This window comes from Corvus hawaiiensis, chromosome 9, assembly GCF_020740725.1.
Source record: "Corvus hawaiiensis isolate bCorHaw1 chromosome 9, bCorHaw1.pri.cur, whole genome shotgun sequence".
In the NCBI taxonomy this organism is placed as follows: Eukaryota; Metazoa; Chordata; class Aves; order Passeriformes; family Corvidae; genus Corvus; species Corvus hawaiiensis.
In genome coordinates, this window is record NC_063221.1 from 1,674,937 (window position 1) to 1,692,394 (window position 17,458).

The 17,458-nt window shown below is 42.9% G+C and overlaps 1 protein-coding gene across 2 annotated transcripts in view; it reads left to right on the forward strand.

Moving 5' to 3' along the window:
- The window catches only part of COP1 (COP1 E3 ubiquitin ligase), a 124,586-nt gene that overhangs the window by 52,348 nt on the left and 54,780 nt on the right, over window positions 1-17,458 (forward strand). For both annotated transcript variants that reach the window (XM_048312580.1, XM_048312581.1), the window contains exons 12-15: window positions 185-328; window positions 8,192-8,300; window positions 10,110-10,191; window positions 17,016-17,132. In XM_048312580.1, the coding sequence (XP_048168537.1) occupies window positions 185-328; window positions 8,192-8,300; window positions 10,110-10,191; window positions 17,016-17,132 (452 nt within the window). The remainder of the gene's footprint in view (window positions 1-184; window positions 329-8,191; window positions 8,301-10,109; window positions 10,192-17,015; window positions 17,133-17,458) is intronic.

Below are 17,458 nucleotides of genomic sequence, written 5' to 3' on the forward strand. Positions count from 1 at the left end.
GCAAGAACTCCACACTGTTGGGGTGTGTGCCAGACCTGACCAGGGTGTGTTGAACTGGGTATTTGCAGACTGCAAATCGTGGTTTTCAACTCTGCCATACCAAGATGTTTAGGAGGTAAAATATCTTCCTGCTAAGTATGTGTGGTGTTTTACAGAGCTCTCAACCTACGTTTTTGTTTCTCAGTATTGAGTTCGACCGAGACTGTGACTACTTTGCCATTGCTGGAGTGACAAAGAAGATTAAAGTCTATGAGTATGGTACAGTCATTCAGGACGCGGTGGATATTCACTACCCTGAGAATGAAATGACCTGTAATTCCAAAATCAGGTAGGCATTGATTTGTATTTGAACTCAGAGTGCCTTTTCCACTTGCTTGTTTATGCATAGTGATTGTTTTGCTTTCTTTATGGGAATTGGAGGGGAAAGGAGGAATGCAGGAGCTGATGGAGATTGGGTGGCACAAGCACTGTTACTCATCTGTGCTGGGTTCACCCCAGGTAGTAACAAAGCCCCATGTATCTGGGGGAGAAAAGGCAACAGGGTAGTCAATTGCTGTTGTGTTCCTTGCAAATGCTGTTAGATGCCTGCTCAAAGGGGTGGGTATATGCTCCAGCTAAAGCCATAGCTTGTCTCAAGGTAACCTCTGTACCCAGTTCCTCAACAGTTACTGATTCTTCCTCTTCACTGACAAAATCCTTTCCATTCTTCTGAGAGGTTGCTAGTTCTCAGGAAATGTTCCTCACTGGCACCTTCTGCCTAGGAATTTTTGTCTGCCTGAAGTACTGTTCTGCTGGGCCTCATAATATAAAGCTCCTGAGAAAAGACCTTCCTTGATTTTTTTTTTTTGTTTCTGTGCTGCTATCATTACTGTCAACCCATTTTTTTTATCCTTTTAGATGTATTAAACCAATGAAATATAGACTACCATGTTGGAACTTCAACTGAAAGAATGCAGCTAAATAACTCAAAAATCCTAATTCAAAAATTCTGTTAAAGCTCAGAAGTAAATAATCCAGGCAATCAAACCCATTCAGTATTATAATGCTAGTCTCCAGCATCTCTGTTAAACTCATTTGTTTTTATTGGTACTCTACATTTTAAAAGCAGTAAAGCACCCATGAAAGTGCAAGTAATAAATTTATGTAACAGTCCAGCTTCCGTGAAAACAAAATGTTGTGCAACAAAATTAGAAATGTTTGCGAGCCTATTTTAAAGCGTAAAAGTCACGCTTTTTGTAGCTGACACATTGCTGAAGATAGATCAGTCATTCCTGTGTTGCTTGTGCTCGTTATTCCCAGGAATTGCATAACACTATTTTATGAAGGGAAGGATATAAATGCAGCTGACCATGAGACTAGATTTCACAGTGGGTAAAAGTAGCCTGAGAGTGATTAGTATTGATATGCTGTACTGATTATGGAGCTTGTGTTTGGCTGGGCTGGTGAAAAGTCCTGCATTTTTACTTGAGTCATAGCTGAGTTTGCACCATTCAGCTTCATTTTTCTGGAGAGAGGAGCAGAATAATAGGAGAACCATCTAGCAGTCAATTTTGCCTTAATTAGAAGGGGGAAAGCAATGTGTGTTTGGTATTTCTTGGGCAACTTGAAATAAATTCCAAACTTGCTGTTTCAGTTTTGACAGGGGATCTACCCTGATGCTCTTGCCAATCATTAGGAAAATTGTTAATTCTCCCTTGTCCCACAGCTGCCAGTGAGGAGAATCACATTAGTGCCCTCAGGGGTGTTACACGTGTTGGCTTTGTGCTCCAGACAAGATGCTGCTTGCTCTCAATATTTTTTTCTCATTCTCAAATGTCATGCACAGATATATTTTATGTATATATGACAGTGCTAAATACATTCTTCTCTGACCCTCTGCCTCAGTAGAGGAGGATCGGGTCCTCTCTCATTTTCTTACCCTGGTTTCTCTCATTCCTTTGAAGAAATAAATGGTGGGGTTTTTCCCCCCCCCATCAGCCTCCTCCAATTATATCAGGCTTCCTTTGGCATGTAGGTGCTTTTGGTTTTGACAAATAAAGTTGGTCTGTCAGTCAAATGCATCCTTGCTATATCCATTAGCTGTGCTGCCAGTCACCGGTGCTGGGGTTCGCTGGTGCAGCATCGAGCAGCATAATAACTTGCTTTTCTGAAGTGGTGTAGCTTGAGGGAGAAGTTATAGATGAAGGCTGTAATTTCATTATGGAATATTGCAGTGTGCTGAAAATGTGCCCATATTGTAATAGAAAAATCTAAACATGTGGAGCCTGTGCTTTATGAGAAGCCTCAGCTTAAAGCTGTTGATCTTAATTTGGGTGAAAGTGCAGCTTCTTTGAGAGGCTTTGCTCTACCTGTGAGTGCCCCTTCTGATATTGAAGACAAACACATTTCTGCTCGAGCACATGGGTGGTATTTCTCTTCCCAGCAGAGATGCAGGGGTCTGTGTGCAGATGAGATCTGGTGACATGTCTCTCCTGGTTAAATTGATCCTGGTTAACCTTGTTCAGAGCAATGATGCTGGAACATAAATCATTAGCAATGATGTTGGTGACTCAGCTTTCAGAGGAGCAGAGGCTCTGATGGGCTTTTATAAAAGCAGACAGGTGACAGCATTTGTGTCTGGCCAAGAGCAAGTCTGGCCCGGAGCAGCTGCGGGAAGGGAAGCCCGTGCCTGGGCCGGGGCTGGCGCCAGCCCAGCCCTGCTCTGCCGTGTGCCAGCTGGGTGCCTGCTGAAAGCTTGAGCTTCATGCCAGCAGTAATTGATTGTAGGCTTTCCTGGAGCAGAGCCCTGGTACCAGCTGTAGCTGAGTCTCTTCCTCTTTTCCAACCCCCTTTTTTACACCCACCTGCTTCTTAAATACATGCTTTTTTCATCATCTGCTGAGCCTTCTTATCCCTATTTTTAAGAACGGGGAGGAAGTCGGTGTGTCGGGTTTCTGGTAAATGTGCATCGCGTCCCCTGGGAACAACAGTGGCATAAGCTTCCAGGAAAAACACAAGATGACACATAAATCCTCATAAAAATCCCATTTATAGATTCATAGCTTCAGTACAAGAAACAAATCCTGGCATTGTATAGTAGCTATAAACAGCACCCTGTGAGCTAATTATGACTCGCTGTGTCCCTAGCTATGGCAGGCACTAATCTGCAGCTCCCCCCTTGTGGGAGATGGGAAAGGACGAAGAGGAATGGCTAGCAGCAAGCCACAGCTCTGCTCTGATTTATTCAAGAGGCAGATTTGTTGTTTTGCCATAGGTTGCAGGGGGAGAAAAACAAGGAGATCTAGCATTCAGGTAAAAAATTGGCTTTAGACCTTGTTAATCTACAGCAGGTGATGTGCGAGTGTGGTTAGGTAAACATGCTTTTGAAATCCACGTTTAGTATTCTGCATGCTCACCACTGTGTGTTTGCAGCATCTGTGCTTCAGTGATAGATGTTACCATAAACCTCCAAAATCAGCTGCATCTGTTTAGTCAATTGCAGTAAAAGCAAAGCATCAGTAGTCTTTCTTTTTTAGGAGGCGCTAATAATTTACTGTTTTCATTTTTCGGTGTCAATAAATCAAACGTGTGATTTCTGTATCCTTGTAGCACTTCATGGGTGTATTGCTGTCAGCTTTGAAAATGGCAGCCACTTCTTGCTATTAAGTTTAAATTAAGCAAAAACTTGTCATATGGTCTTTTTCATCACAGAGTCTTTGCTATTTGGGGTGGTATGAGCTGGTTGTGTTGGATGCCTGTATTTCCAATACAGAGGATGTTTGACACTAAACAGGTTATGAGGAAGTATGCCTTCAACTTGCATTAATTCTAGTTTTTAGAATTACTGCTTCACTTTGCAGGAAGATGAAATTTTCTGTAGAAGTATTTGTCTTTTACCACACTAGAGGTTTGCTTTGAATTGATTAGGGAAAAAGGGGTTTATTTAAAACATTCATAACAGTAATGTAATTCCATATGTCTCCGAAGTATTCGTTTTGTGTTGTTAATTACGTGGATGTTCTTGGCAGTAGATCATGCCCTTAAAAACATCTCAGTCCTAAAACTACCAGTCATCAGTGGGCTCGTGGTGACAGACTGGGTCTGAAGCACTTGGTGCTCAGAAGCAGATGAGACCACGGAAGTTTGTGCCTTATTAAAAGCTTTAACCTCATTTAACTCTCACCGCCAGAGGGGCGGTTAACACTGGGTAGCTTGATCCTGGATTTGAGACATTTTAGCCATAGAAATACTGGCTCATGAAAGAAAGATCAGCATAACTGACAACACTGACTGAGCTGGCCCACTTGTTTCTGAATAAAATGAAGGATGCACATGAATCTTTCCAGGGTCAGGATTTCTGTGTGGCTGGATCAGATGCTGAGGTTAGGAGAGTTTTTCAGAGGTTGGTGATTAGCTTTCAACTACAGTTTCTCCAGCTTAATCCCCTAGGAAGGAAAGCTATCACACCTCCTGATAAGATAAATCTCTGGGGTGTAACTATCACTCTTTTTCTGGATTAAAGAACAGAGCAAAAACTGGAAAAAAAAAAATACAGCTACTGTACTTAAAATAAAAGATGGCATGGCACAACGGCTTTTAGTCCAGTGCTGAATTATACATTCTCTCAGCCCTAGGTAGTTATTTTTATATCATATCTTAGAGCCTTCACACATCAGCTTCTCCTGGACGTGGCTGCAGACCATTTGAAGGTTGTCTACAAAAGGTTATTTTTATGAACTTCCAGGGGTTTGATGGTTTATCTGTTTTGAGGACTGTGCAAGCTGCGTTTTTGGTTCTTGTCACCTTTGCCCTTTCCTGTGCCTTTCTCCAGGTTGCTCCTCCATGCCTTTTTTGAGTTTGTTACTCAGTTCATTACCCATGATAACATCTCAAGGGAACCCGAAAAAATAGATGTCTTTAAAGCTTCAACAAAATTGCCTGTGTTGGGCATGGAAGAAAGATCAGTGCTTCCCTTAAGGGGAACATTGGCAGTAGGTTCTCAACCCTCTGCAGGTGCCAGGAAAGCCATATGGAAGAGAAACATCATAACATCCCAGCTCTAGGACATCCTCCTTCCAGGTGTGCATTGTCACAGATGCCAGAGGATACAACCAAAGGACTTTTACAGAGTGACTTTTTAGAGCTACAGAGAGTGATAGGACAAGGGGGGGGAATGATTTTAAGTGGAAAGAGGAGAGATTTAGATTACGTGTTAGGAAGCTGTCTGCTCAGAGGATGGTACAACTCAGGGTGCCAGAGAAGCTGTGGCTGCCCCTGGATCCCTGGAAGTGTCCAAGGCCAGGTTGGATGGGGCTTGGAGCAACCTGGTCTGGTGGAAGGTGTCCCTGCCCACAGCAGGGGGTTGGAATGAGGGGACATTTAAGGTTTCTTCTACCCCAAACCATTCAATGATTTCTATGAAAGGATAGCCCTTGCTCAAACACTGCCTGGAAAGGGTGCTCCCCTCCACCTGATCCAACCCTAAATTGTGCTCTGTAAAGGTTACTTTGGAGAATTTAAGTTCAAAAGAAGCTCAGGTATTGCAGTGTTAGGGAAAAAGCTCTAGTTTCAAACTTTGTAAAGAGAGTTGGGTAGGGATGAGGGCAGAATTAAGGCAGAGAGTTGGAATAGAGTTGATTTTTGTCTTACTATGATCCTTTAATCATATTACTTAGAAATGAAAGATTTATGGTGTGTGTGACTTAAAAGGTGTTAATTGAACCACTTAGTGGCTGCATATCCCAAAACATTTTTCACCTGTCAGTTCCTGTTTTCCCCTTTAAGTCTATCTACAAATTCTTTCCAAATGAGTGTTAACCCCTTGTGAACACCATCAGGCTGCAGTGGGATCTTTGCTGTGCCAGATCCAATGAATATGGCTTTTTTGGGCACAGAAACCCTGTGTTTTTCTCCATCTGGACCATCTGAGCCAGTGAACTGTTTTACAACTATCACATCTCAAACAGAACTGTTAAACTCTTGTCCTTTATATCTTTCTACCTACTCAGTAATTCCTAATTTTCATTGTCTCAGGTGATTTCCTTTTTGACAAGATGTGATTATGTGATTATCATCTTCATACTTCAGCTGGAACATCCATCCTCAAACCACCTGAAGTGTTACCAGCACATCAGCCTTTCTCTAGGACCCTCTTCACTTGCTGATATTGTCTGATGTCCTCTCAAAGCCATCCAGATAGGAGACTGCCTTCTATGATATGGCTCTGGGTTGTATTCCTGCTTCCTGCTTGTACATGATGGCTTCACTTACAGATTAGTTCCTTTTTTTCCTTAAGCTCCTTGAAGCCCTGACTTGAGAGGAGATAATCTAGTCAGGGGAACAGGTCTGAACTGATAAAGGTCTCCTGTGGTGTGGTGTTGACCTCCCTGCCATTAGCTGGAGACTGCTCCCAGCCCAGAGCTCACTGCTCTAGGCCTCTGAACTGCTGTTGCTTCCATCAGGGACTGCTCCACCTGGAAACATGACTCCAGATGTCAGATGTGCTTATCTCTGGGCTGCTGCAACCTTCACCTCATGGTCCTGGTGGGCAGTGCCTGCCAACTTCATTTGGAACTCAAGGAGCCACTTAAGCTTCTCAGAATAAGGCTTCCAGTAAAACACAGGCTGTCTGTTTGGGTACCTAAATGGAAGTAGAGCTGGAATAGTGATGGCTCCTTGATGGTGTATTTGTGGACAGCTCTCACACCTACAAGGGTTGGGGGTACTTAACATTTCCTCATTAGTGATGTATCGTGGAAGAGGTGAAGCCAGGGAAATCATTGTGTGAGCTGTATCACTGCAACCATCCTCTTAGCAGCTGGTGGTTAAAAACAGTGGCTTACATTGGGTAAAAAATACTTTAAGTTTCTGAATGTAAAGTTTTAAAGCCAAGGGATACTGTTAAGTTTCACCGTAGTCAGGAGCAGAATACCAATGCTGCCTGCTGTTACTTAACTAATGGAAAAATAAATGTTTATATTTAACTACCGTAAGAAAGGAAGAGGATTTTTCCTCTTCTGTGTGTAAATTATTAAGGAAAACGGGATACAAGCATATAGTGGAACCAAGAATTTGGCAAGGTATAATACTCCTAAATCAGTATCCATGTATCTACAACACATTTCAATGTGTAGCTGCACTGATCAAAGCAGTGCTAAGAAGTTACGGAATTGTGGACTTCTGGTTTGTATTGTTGGTTAAAACTTGCCCCCAAGGCTACCATGATCTAGTTATCTGTGTCAGAGCTGCTCGAGGACCTGCACAAATGGGATCTGTCAGTTCAGCTTCTGCTGTGTACATCACAGTTGATACCAACTGGCGTGCTTCTTTGCCAGATGGTCCAAAAATTGGTGAACAAGAATTACAAATTTTCTTACCTCTGTCACATTTTTTGGGAGTCAGAGTGGAGGCGTAGTGCCAGAATGCTACGAGTGCAACTTGGCAGTGTTGCTGCTCTTGTTTTCTCTGCTCATCGTTAGAGTTTGCCAGTGGAATCATCATTTAGTTTTGCACAGCCCCTCAATTCAGCTTGAAATAAAAACCTGTGTGATATATTTTCCAGTTCTTGATCAGAAACATTTCCTAAAATACAGCAAACAAACTTCTGTTTCCTCCTGGATAGGAAGGCTTTACTTCCAGCATTTACAGAAAGCTGGAAGTAGTTTCTCAGAAGTCAAACTTTCCTGTGCACATAGGTACATATATAGAAAATTAGATGTGTGCTGCAGAAGAGGCTGATTTACTGTCCATGCAGCTATGCATTTTACATTTACAACTACTCTTTGGTAAGTAGTTATCTTTATGGTATGATAATAATTTGTTTATGGTAATAATAACAGTAGTGTCTATTGCTAGGAGGTTAAGGAGTCAAACCTGGAGCTCTCTGAGAATTTGTATGGTATTCAAATAGCAAAAAAATCACAGTGTTTGAGATAAATGCATTTTTAAAAAATTCTAAACCCTAGCACTTCTTATCAAGGGGGAAATGTCTCTTCAGCCAACGAAGCTTTGCTTTTAGTTTGTGAAAGACGGTTTGTTTTATTTCTGATGGGTTTTGGTTTGTTTTCCCCTAAACTGCATGTTTCAGTGGGGTGCTTTGATCAAGGTGCTGTGTGCTTTGCCAAGATACTTATTGCCTGATGTATTGCAAAAGTGATTTTTGTGTTGTATGTTATGATTGACTGTAAACTGACCAGGGCTTGCTCTTTTTAAGCTGTATCAGCTGGAGTAGTTACCACAAGAACCTGCTAGCCAGCAGTGACTATGAAGGCACCGTCATCCTTTGGGATGGATTCACAGGACAAAGATCCAAGGTCTACCAGGTAACATGCAACCAGCAAACAACATTTCCTGTGTGGGGCAAGCAGCACTGAGTCTGAGGTTCTGCTCCTAGTCCAGCAAAAGCCTTTTGCTTTTTACTCAGTTCTGGAGGTACTTTTGCTGGTACTTTTTCACCCTCTTTTTCCACAGGGTGAAATGGATGTTCCTCCTGTTTGGTAAATGCGTCTCATCCGCACAGCTTTATTGAGCTGTAGCCCTGCAAGGGAGGCAGCTCTGTCTTCCTGTCACAGTCGTGAGGCAGCTGGTGTTTTCTTGCTGCTGCTTTCAGGCAGGGAATCTGCCCAGGGAGAACTCAGTTCCTGGAAGCTGTCTCACCTTTCTTTAGAAGCCTCTGTCTCTCCATACCTGTTCCACTTCAGTCCTTGTCAAAAGCCTTTTGTAAAGCCCTGCAGTGACTGCCAGCGCAGGTGCTCGTGAAGCAGAAGTGCAAAATGCAGATTTGGGTGGTGAGGCTGGGGGAAGGGAGCACAAGGCAGAACCCTTCCTTCCCCACACAGCCCTCAGCACACAGCGTGCTCAGCTCGACAGCCAGAGCTGCTAAGGAGGAGTTCCGGGAGCTGTGCTTCTTCGTGACACTCAAACGTTGTGTTTCTATCTAATGGCTTCTGAGAAGCTTGGTCAGAACAAGGAGGGTGGAAGAGGGCTGTTGTGTTTGGGAAGAGGCTGGAAGTGCTGCAGGCTGTTGTGTAGATAGCATAGTCCATTGAAACTGGTCAGTGATAATGAAGGAACTACAGGCTGGACTTTAGTTCCCTCTCCTTGACAGTTCACCGTAAGTTCTAATTCCTATCTAAGCCTGTGTTTACTTTTTTGTTGTTTTTTACCCATTTTATAATGCTTGTTTTCATTAATCCTTTGCATATCTCAATGAAAGAGAAATTATACTGGACAGAATAAGTCTAGTCTGTTTTCCTCTCAAATACATTTTGCATTTCTTTATGAGGCTGAATAATCAACCTAGAGATGACCAGCTGTTGCTTATGTTAAAACAAACTAATTTTGCTTCCTATCAGATTACTTGAATTTTTTATTTGGATTTGCATAGAGGCATTGACATCTGCTTTGCATGTACTGAAACCCTTTAGTGACTTCATCGTCGTGAGCTTTTTGTCTTCTAAGCCTGTGTGAAGGCTTTAAACAAAGGGTTTGACTGAATTTCAGATTTTATTCAATGCCATGTTCTGCTTCCATGTGGGATGTGCCAGCACAGCAATTACAGCTCTTCTGTGTTTTCAGGAGGAGTGTGCAGTCTTTTAATAATATTTATTTGAGTGGTAAAACAGAGGATTAGATACCAGAAGATTTGCTTAATAGCTCAACAGGAAGGTGAGGATTTCCAGGACTTCCAGAGCGGAGGGCATGTTTGAAATGGCCATCTTGTCAATATTGGGAGATACTTAAAAGTTGCTTATTAATATTGGAAGATAAAACTACGATCTAGGATGAGAAGCAGCACGTGGTGGAAGCACAGCCAGTCAAATCATGCTGCAAAACCAGGTTTTTAATGTGTATCTCCTGAAACATTTTCTTTCTTTCCAAGGACAAATGAAATCAGTTCTAGGTTTTTAAAAAAGCCATTCTAATGCTTTTTGCTTTCCTGGCATGTCTAGCATATTGATAGGATTGGTCTGATTGGGAGAAAAGATATTTTTTGAAAAGCTGCTAAAGATAGTAAGCTTCTCTCTCCAGGGCCTGCTGACAATTTATACCAAACATGTGTGTTTTCCTTTACTGTTCTATCATATTACAACTCACTGCCTTGCAATATTTTTCTTGTTTTTCTCAACCAGGAGCATGAGAAAAGGTGCTGGAGCGTTGACTTTAACTTGATGGACCCTAAGCTATTGGCTTCAGGCTCTGATGATGCCAAAGGTACTATTTTATTTCAATCTCTGTGCAGAAGACTTAGGCTCTGTGTATTCCCTGGGAAGAACAACAGTGTGCTGTTTCAAGGAGCTGATTCCTCAGCTGCCTTCAGTATTGTAGTTGTTGTGGTGATGTGTCAAGATATTACTGAGCCGTTTGGATCTTAGAGAAGGAGAGGCTTTGTTTGGATTAAGATCTCTTGCTTCACTTTTTTTTTTTTTTGTGTGTGTAATATACCCTCAGCTAACATTTTCCTGGACTCCAAACGAACCAAAATGTGTTTTAACATTAGTTAAACTTGTCGAGTGAAAGCCTCGGGGCCTTTCAAAAGAGCAGCGTGTATTTATATTTCAAAAAGGAGGCTGTCAATAAAAAAGCAGCAGTTAAAAAACGCCTGCTGCTCTTTTACCTGTAGCTCTGCATGTTGAACACTGTGCTGAAGCTTCCTGCTTTCCAAGTGTGCCCTGCGTTTCTTGGAGCTTTTAGGAGTTGGATGGTGGACTGAGCAGGAGTGCTGGGAGCAGCTCTCAGCTTTCCACGCTCCAGGGTCCCATTTGTCAAAGCACTTTTGGAGAACCCTTAGGCCAAGCCCTTTACCACATGGTGGTAAAAAAATGTTCCTCTTCTAAGAAGAGGATAGCACTGAGTGAGATGTAGTATTCTTCATCCCTAATGAATGAGAGTTTTATCTGTAATATGTTTACAGTATCAAATCAGAGTTATTTAACAGCAAGAGCTTAAAAGTTCCTTTCCTAATCAGTGGGGATCTGCTCTCCCAGATGGGCTGATAGAGCTCTGGACAGAGCTCTTCATGATTTGCTTTGAAGTGATAAATTAATTTTTCATAAGTACTAAACTTTGTACGCTGCTCCCCCCACCCCTTCCAAAAAGCTTTTAAATGCTGTTCCAAAAGAAATGACTGTTTCTCAGTTGCATTTGGCAATCACAGACTCATGGAATGGTGTGGGTTGCAAGGGACCTTAAAGCTCACTTTTTTCCACCCCCTGCCATGGGCAGGGACACCTTCCACTAGCCCAGGTTGCTCTAAGCCCCGTCCAACCTGGCCTTGGACACTGCCAGGGATCCAGGGGCAGCCACAGCTTCTCTGGGCACCCTGTGTCAGGGCCTGCCCACCCTCACAGGGAAGAATTACTTCCCAATATCCCATCTAACCCTGCCCTCTGGCACTGGGAAGCCACTCTCTCTTGTCCTGTTCCTGAAGCTGGTAATTCCATTTACAAAACTTCAGTGATTATTTTATAATTAAGGTGAGTTTTAAATGTTTTCGACATGCTTCCCTTTCCTTTTTGGTGGAAGGCAGGTGTGTTTTCTGTGTGCTTAAATGCAGCAGGAGTGAATAGTCACCTTGTAAGTTAACAGCCTCTTCATCAGTGCTCCCCACTCCTGCCATGCATGTGGAAAAGCTGATCTGCATTTATCAGCATGTTAACGAGGTGTCCAGTTTTGCAAAGCCCAGCTGCAAGCACAGCTTCTGTCTTCAGTTTAACAGTTCACTTCTTCAGTAATTGTCTCTAAAAGTGTACTGTTTACTTAGAAATTATTGTAATAAAGCCTGCAGATCCACATAACCTGCATTTCAATTCACAAAGGTCCTTTGAAGGTGTATTTGGGTTTTGGTAGATAAAACTGGCCTGGAACATTTTATCCTTAATTTTTACCATGATTTGCCTGTGATTTGCATACATAAAGAGCCCTTTAGAGGCAAGTGGAGTCTCAGGACAGATTTTAAAAGTCTTTGAGGTACAGAGCAATAGTAGCAAAATGTCCACATTAATGTTGTAGTGTCCCCCTTCTGTTTTGGTGATCACATTGAAAGACTGAATGTGAGGGAAAGGTAATGCTTATGACAAGTGTCTTAATTCAAACCTGCCTAACTTAAAATGTTGTCCTTCTGCTTACGTTCATGACTGTTTGGTTGAGTTCTGGTCAGTTTTAGTACACAGTAATACATGTTTGGCCAGGTAGAGTATCTGGCAGGAAAGATCTTTTATCTACTCTTCCTGTCCTCTTTCATTTCTCTGCTTTTTGAGGCCACACTGGGCTTTCCGGGACTAATCTCGTCCTTCTTCCCCACAAAGCACAAGTGTCACGTTTCCCTGCCAAGTGATCAAGACAAGCCAGCAAAAGAAGGGACAGCTTTGCCAGTTCCACTCTCTTGCCTGTGTATCTGCCTGTCTGTCCTCGGTCGTTTCGAGTCGCAAGCTAATTCTGAAAGCAGGCGTGCACTGGAGAAGGTGCTCATAAATGAAAAATCCTGGGCTTCACAGCTCTCTCTGCTGGGGCTCAGGCACTGTGGAGGGGGTGCTAACAGAGTACTACCAGGGAGAAAATTATTCTGCTGTAATTAGAAGCAGCATCCTTGGGCCCCAGGTTCTTGCATTGTCCATCTTGTTAGACGAATATAGTCCAGAATACGCTTACTTGTGCAAGAGCTTTCTACTTTCATAGCAGACAATGACAGCATAAAAGCATTGTTGTACTTAGAGTAACTGCTGTGTGTACAAACCCTTCGCTTTTATCTACAGTTGTTATGCCCTCCCCTCTTCAAAGGACAAAGGTACTTGTGTATGTCTGTAGGGACCCAAAGGTATGCTCTAACTAGACAGCAGTGAGCAAAATTGGTGTTTGCTTGTTCTACAAGCAGCCTGGGGAGAAGGCAGAGTCTTAATTTAAATTCTTTTATGCACATAATAATGGCAGGAGATGTGGTTCTCATGTAAGTAGTAAAGGGTGAATTTCTGCTCTTGGAGGAGAAAAGATTAATTTTGTGAAGGAAAAATGATGGCACCAAAGTACCGAGACAGGGCTGGAGCTACACACTTAGCTAATGCCTTACAGGTGTCTGTTCTGGGTTGGGGGTGTAGTTTTATGGCCATGGTGAAGTTAGCAGATGAGGGAGAGCGAAATATTTTGTGATGCTATGTGGTAGAATTTGTCTTCGCTGGGATAGAAGCCTTTTTGGGGGTGACCAAGTGTTTCTCTGCTCTGGCTTTGTTTTTGAAGCTCTCTGAACCTCAAGAAGATAGAAGGAGCCCTGATAAATTTGACGGAAGAAAAGAGTCCTGGTTTTACACCTGTAGTTCCTTCATTATTCCTGGCTCAAAATTGAGAGGTAGGATAGAACAGGAGCACTGAGAGCACTGAGTTTGTGGCAGTAGTTACTTTTCATTGTCTTATGGCAAGGAGGAATGCAGGCATCTGTCTCATTGCATCTCAGGAAAATAATTTCCATGCTGCCTTGGTAAATGAGACCCTGGTACTAGTCCTACAGCTATTTTTTTTTTATAGTGTCCCTGAATTCAGCAAGGCAACACAGATATGCAGAGCTTCATTTAAAAAAAAATTGACTTCATTAAAAACAAAGAAAGGAAAGCCTTCTACAGAGGGAAAATAGCCTGAGAACTGCAGCTCAGAGTCTGCTCCTCCAACTTCCACAGGATTGTTTGGGACTTCACTTTCATTGATATTGCATTCCTTCAGCTTCTGTTGACTTGAGGCGTAGGTATTTATTGCTCTCAAAATACCAAGTTGAACCTTCAGTTTGGTCATTTTCCTGGCTAAAAAATGCAGGGATTTTCTGGAGATTTGTGGGGTGGGAGTGCCTTGAAAAAGTCAAGATGATGTTGACAATTATAATACTGACAAGAAAGCCTGTGTCTTACCAACGGAGTGCCCTGCAGTCACTGCCTACTGACAGTCTCACCTTCCTGACACCTGCACAAGGCAGTGGATCCAAAATTTTGCCTAGCAGGACAATTCAGTAGCTTTCTCCTTTCTTAGGGATTCTGCTAATCTCTGCAAATGAATTTTCTGGTAGCAAGATCCTATTCCTGGCTTAGAGCTTTTACAGAGTGGCAGCGGGCTCTTCATCACATGAGCAGATAAGAATTGCACAAGTGACAGGCTGGATGAAACATCTTTGTGTACTAACTGTGAACATCAACACCTTCAGCTATTGTGGTACAGGCTTCTGCCTCTTTTAGTCAGTGTTTAGACACAGAACTGATGCATGGAAAATTAATTTATAAGCTTACACATTTGATGTAAAGCTCCAACTGGAGGGAAAAAAAAAAATCCTCGAAAAGACCTAAACATTTTAAACTGAAAACACTGTTCTGGAGGCATCTTTTTACTACTTTTGTGAGGAGTAGGTGTTCGGCCACATAAAGATGTCTCTCAGCAGCTGCAAAATGAGGAAAAATATGCTTTGAGAACATGTGTTTCAGAAATAGTCAATCTCAGATGGTTGCTTGTCTCATCAACACAATTCTAGATGTTATCAAGACATCTGTGTGTTGTATAATTACTGCCTCGACCGCAGCAAAATCAATGAAAGCTACAGCAAATAAACTCTACCCTTATGAATTATGCTTGATTAACCTGTCAGTTCTTTTTAAAAAATAATGGGCAGTTCTAGGTAAAACTTGACATGTTTCATTATGTGTTGTTATATGTCCCATCTATCCTTTTTATGGTACTGACTAAGGTATAATTGGAGCCTGGTGTATCTCACAGCAGTTAGATCACAGAAATTGCAGGCTCTAATCTGCGCCTGTCAGTTGTAGCGAATATTATCATGACTTTGAGCACGTGGGTTGTCTCTTCACCAGATTAAATGGCTCAGCTTATGACCTGCAAGCTTGAATGAAAAGAGGAGCCAAGCTGAAAGGGAGCCCCTCAATTAGCTTCTGCTACAAAGCTGGGAGCAGATGGCCATTTTTTTGTTTGTTTGTTTGGGGCAGGGGGTGGGGGGGGTCAAGGAGAGACTTTGCTGCTTTGGATGCAGCTTTAAATACCTGGTTGGAAGGCTTCAAGATAAGCCTGTGTTGTTTTAATACTAGATTTGGCCAGAGTATTGCTCTGAACTTGAGATCATGTCCACCGCCCCACACTCCTCAGGGTGAAGTGGTGTTGTGTGCTGACACTCTCCTCTTGTAAACGTGTTTTATTTGCTTCTTATCTCGTCCATAAACTTGATGGCCTTTACTGCCACCAGAACTTAGACTACTCATCTCTTGGTGTCTGTTCATTTAAGCAAAATGTTAATATTTTCTTGTTTTGCAAAATTCTTCCCTGCTCCTGTTCCCCTCTGCCCCCAAGTGCAGAACACGGTGGAGAATCTTTCTCATCCAGTTGTGCCTGGGAGGAGAGGGCTTCTTAAGCCATGCTTGCATGTAGCCAGATGTTTAGGACAAATATTATAGCTCTGATCAATGAGAATGGATTTTTTTTCCGAAAACCAGCTTCGGGCTGGGTGCTGTTTTCATTGAATTTTACATAATGCTTCTGGGCAAATAGAGTTTGCCACTGGTGTTTGTATTTCTGCTGGTGTCTATGTGTGCTGCTTTCTGGTGGTTCCAGGCAGCTGCCAGAGATCCACACAGTGCTGTACTTACAAGGATTCCTGGGTGTGCTCTGAGCAGTGCTATGTTTCCTCCATCCTTGTATGATCAGAAACAGCCTGATTTTGTTGCTTTCATTGCTTGCTATACTATTAAAAAGTGCACTAGAACCAACCTGCCAGTATTCCTCCTTTTCCTTCATCTTCTAAAACATCCTTGGATCATCCACGTGGAAACCTTGCTTCTCCTTCAAAGCCCCTGGGAAATGCTGACCAAGAGGTGACACAGAGGACCCCTCAGAGAGTGGGGGATGCACCACAAGACTGCTGATCTCTCATGTGTTGGTCACAGTGGGTTGCAAGATTCCTGTTGTTTTGCCATTTTTGCTCACTTCACCTCCAAAGTGATTTTTCAGTAAGAAGACTGTGGAGGACCTGTTGGCCACAGATCTGAAGAAGCCCGTGCAGCTCAAGGGGAGCTCTTGAGTGGATTAACCCTCCATGTAGTTCCTGCATGTTCAACACTGATTCCAGCTTGCTCTGCTTCCAGCCTCAGCTTGTGACACTCAAGTACAGCTTGAGCCACTGATCAAGAAAAGAGGGAGGGGAGAATGTTGAAGTCTTTTCTGCCTTGTAGGCATCAATGGGGCTTGATGCCAGTCTGCTGCTTCTTTATCTGGGCTGAAGGCAGGGTGTTGTTCAGCTTTTAATACCAAGATTAACTATGTGAGGAGCACCTGGCACTCTTCATCGTAAGGTTACATGGTGCTTGAAGTGTTTCTGGTAGGTGGGGAAGGCTGTATTTTGAAAAGCCCTGGTGTTTTTTGTTGGTCATTCTCTGAAGCACTGGAGTGCTTGTGGGAAGAGCTCATTCTAGCACGTAGTATAATCAGTGTTCATGTGGTACTCTCACAGAACAGTAAAGTTCTTGTATTAAGGGATTATTGCATCATAGGAAGCCAGCATACTGATTTCTCTCCTGTCTGTGCCAGTTTCTCAAGAATAAAACAAGTTGTTCTCACTCACTGTGCATACAATTAGGTATATTTATTCTGTGCAAAGCAACTTTGCTGTGGAGCAAGGAGTTCTTGCATCCCAGCACAGGGACAAGGAGCAAAAAAGGATGCAAGCCTTCCTGTTATTGGTTGTACAGATCTGCCCTGCAGTAACCTTAAGCACTGAGGTTGTAGCATGTGGTTAGTCTCCTGCTCTGATGGTCTCAGGTGTGTGGGATGGGGGCTTTTGGCATCTCCTGTGTGTCTAGAGGTGGGCAGGATATTTTCAATGTGAGAATATTCTCAAACTTACCAACCACCAGTGACAACTGACCCTTTAGACTCACTAATGTCTTAGCAACTGAGGCTTTGCAGAATCTTCTTCGTGAAATAACTAGATTTTAGGCCTTTCAGATGAAGTTCATGTTTTTGTTGGTTTTTGTTTATTCATGTCTCTCTTTTCCTTTCTCTAGTGAAACTCTGGTCTACCAACTTGGACAACTCAGTCGCGAGCATCGAGGCCAAGGCTAACGTGTGTTGTGTCAAATTCAGCCCATCTTCTAGGTATCACCTAGCTTTTGGCTGTGCAGGTAGGTAAAAGGGATGTGGGGCAAAGGGATATTGTTTCTTCCCTCCTTTATTCTTTATTCCCCCCAAAGATGTGACGTTGGCTGCTGTGCCCAAAACTGGAGTGTCTTTGCCGTTCAATTGTCTCTGAGTAGAACTTCTCAAGTGCCACAATACCCACAGTGACGTGTCAACATCATCCCCCAGCCTGACTTTTTCATTTGGGTGCCTCTATCAGAGATAAAAGGCAGGGGAGCAAGCTGCCTAGTGTGTTTATTGGGCTCACTCAGGCAGAGCTGGCTTGTGGGAGTCTCGATGTGCTAACACGACAAGAGCTGCTCTTTCTGAT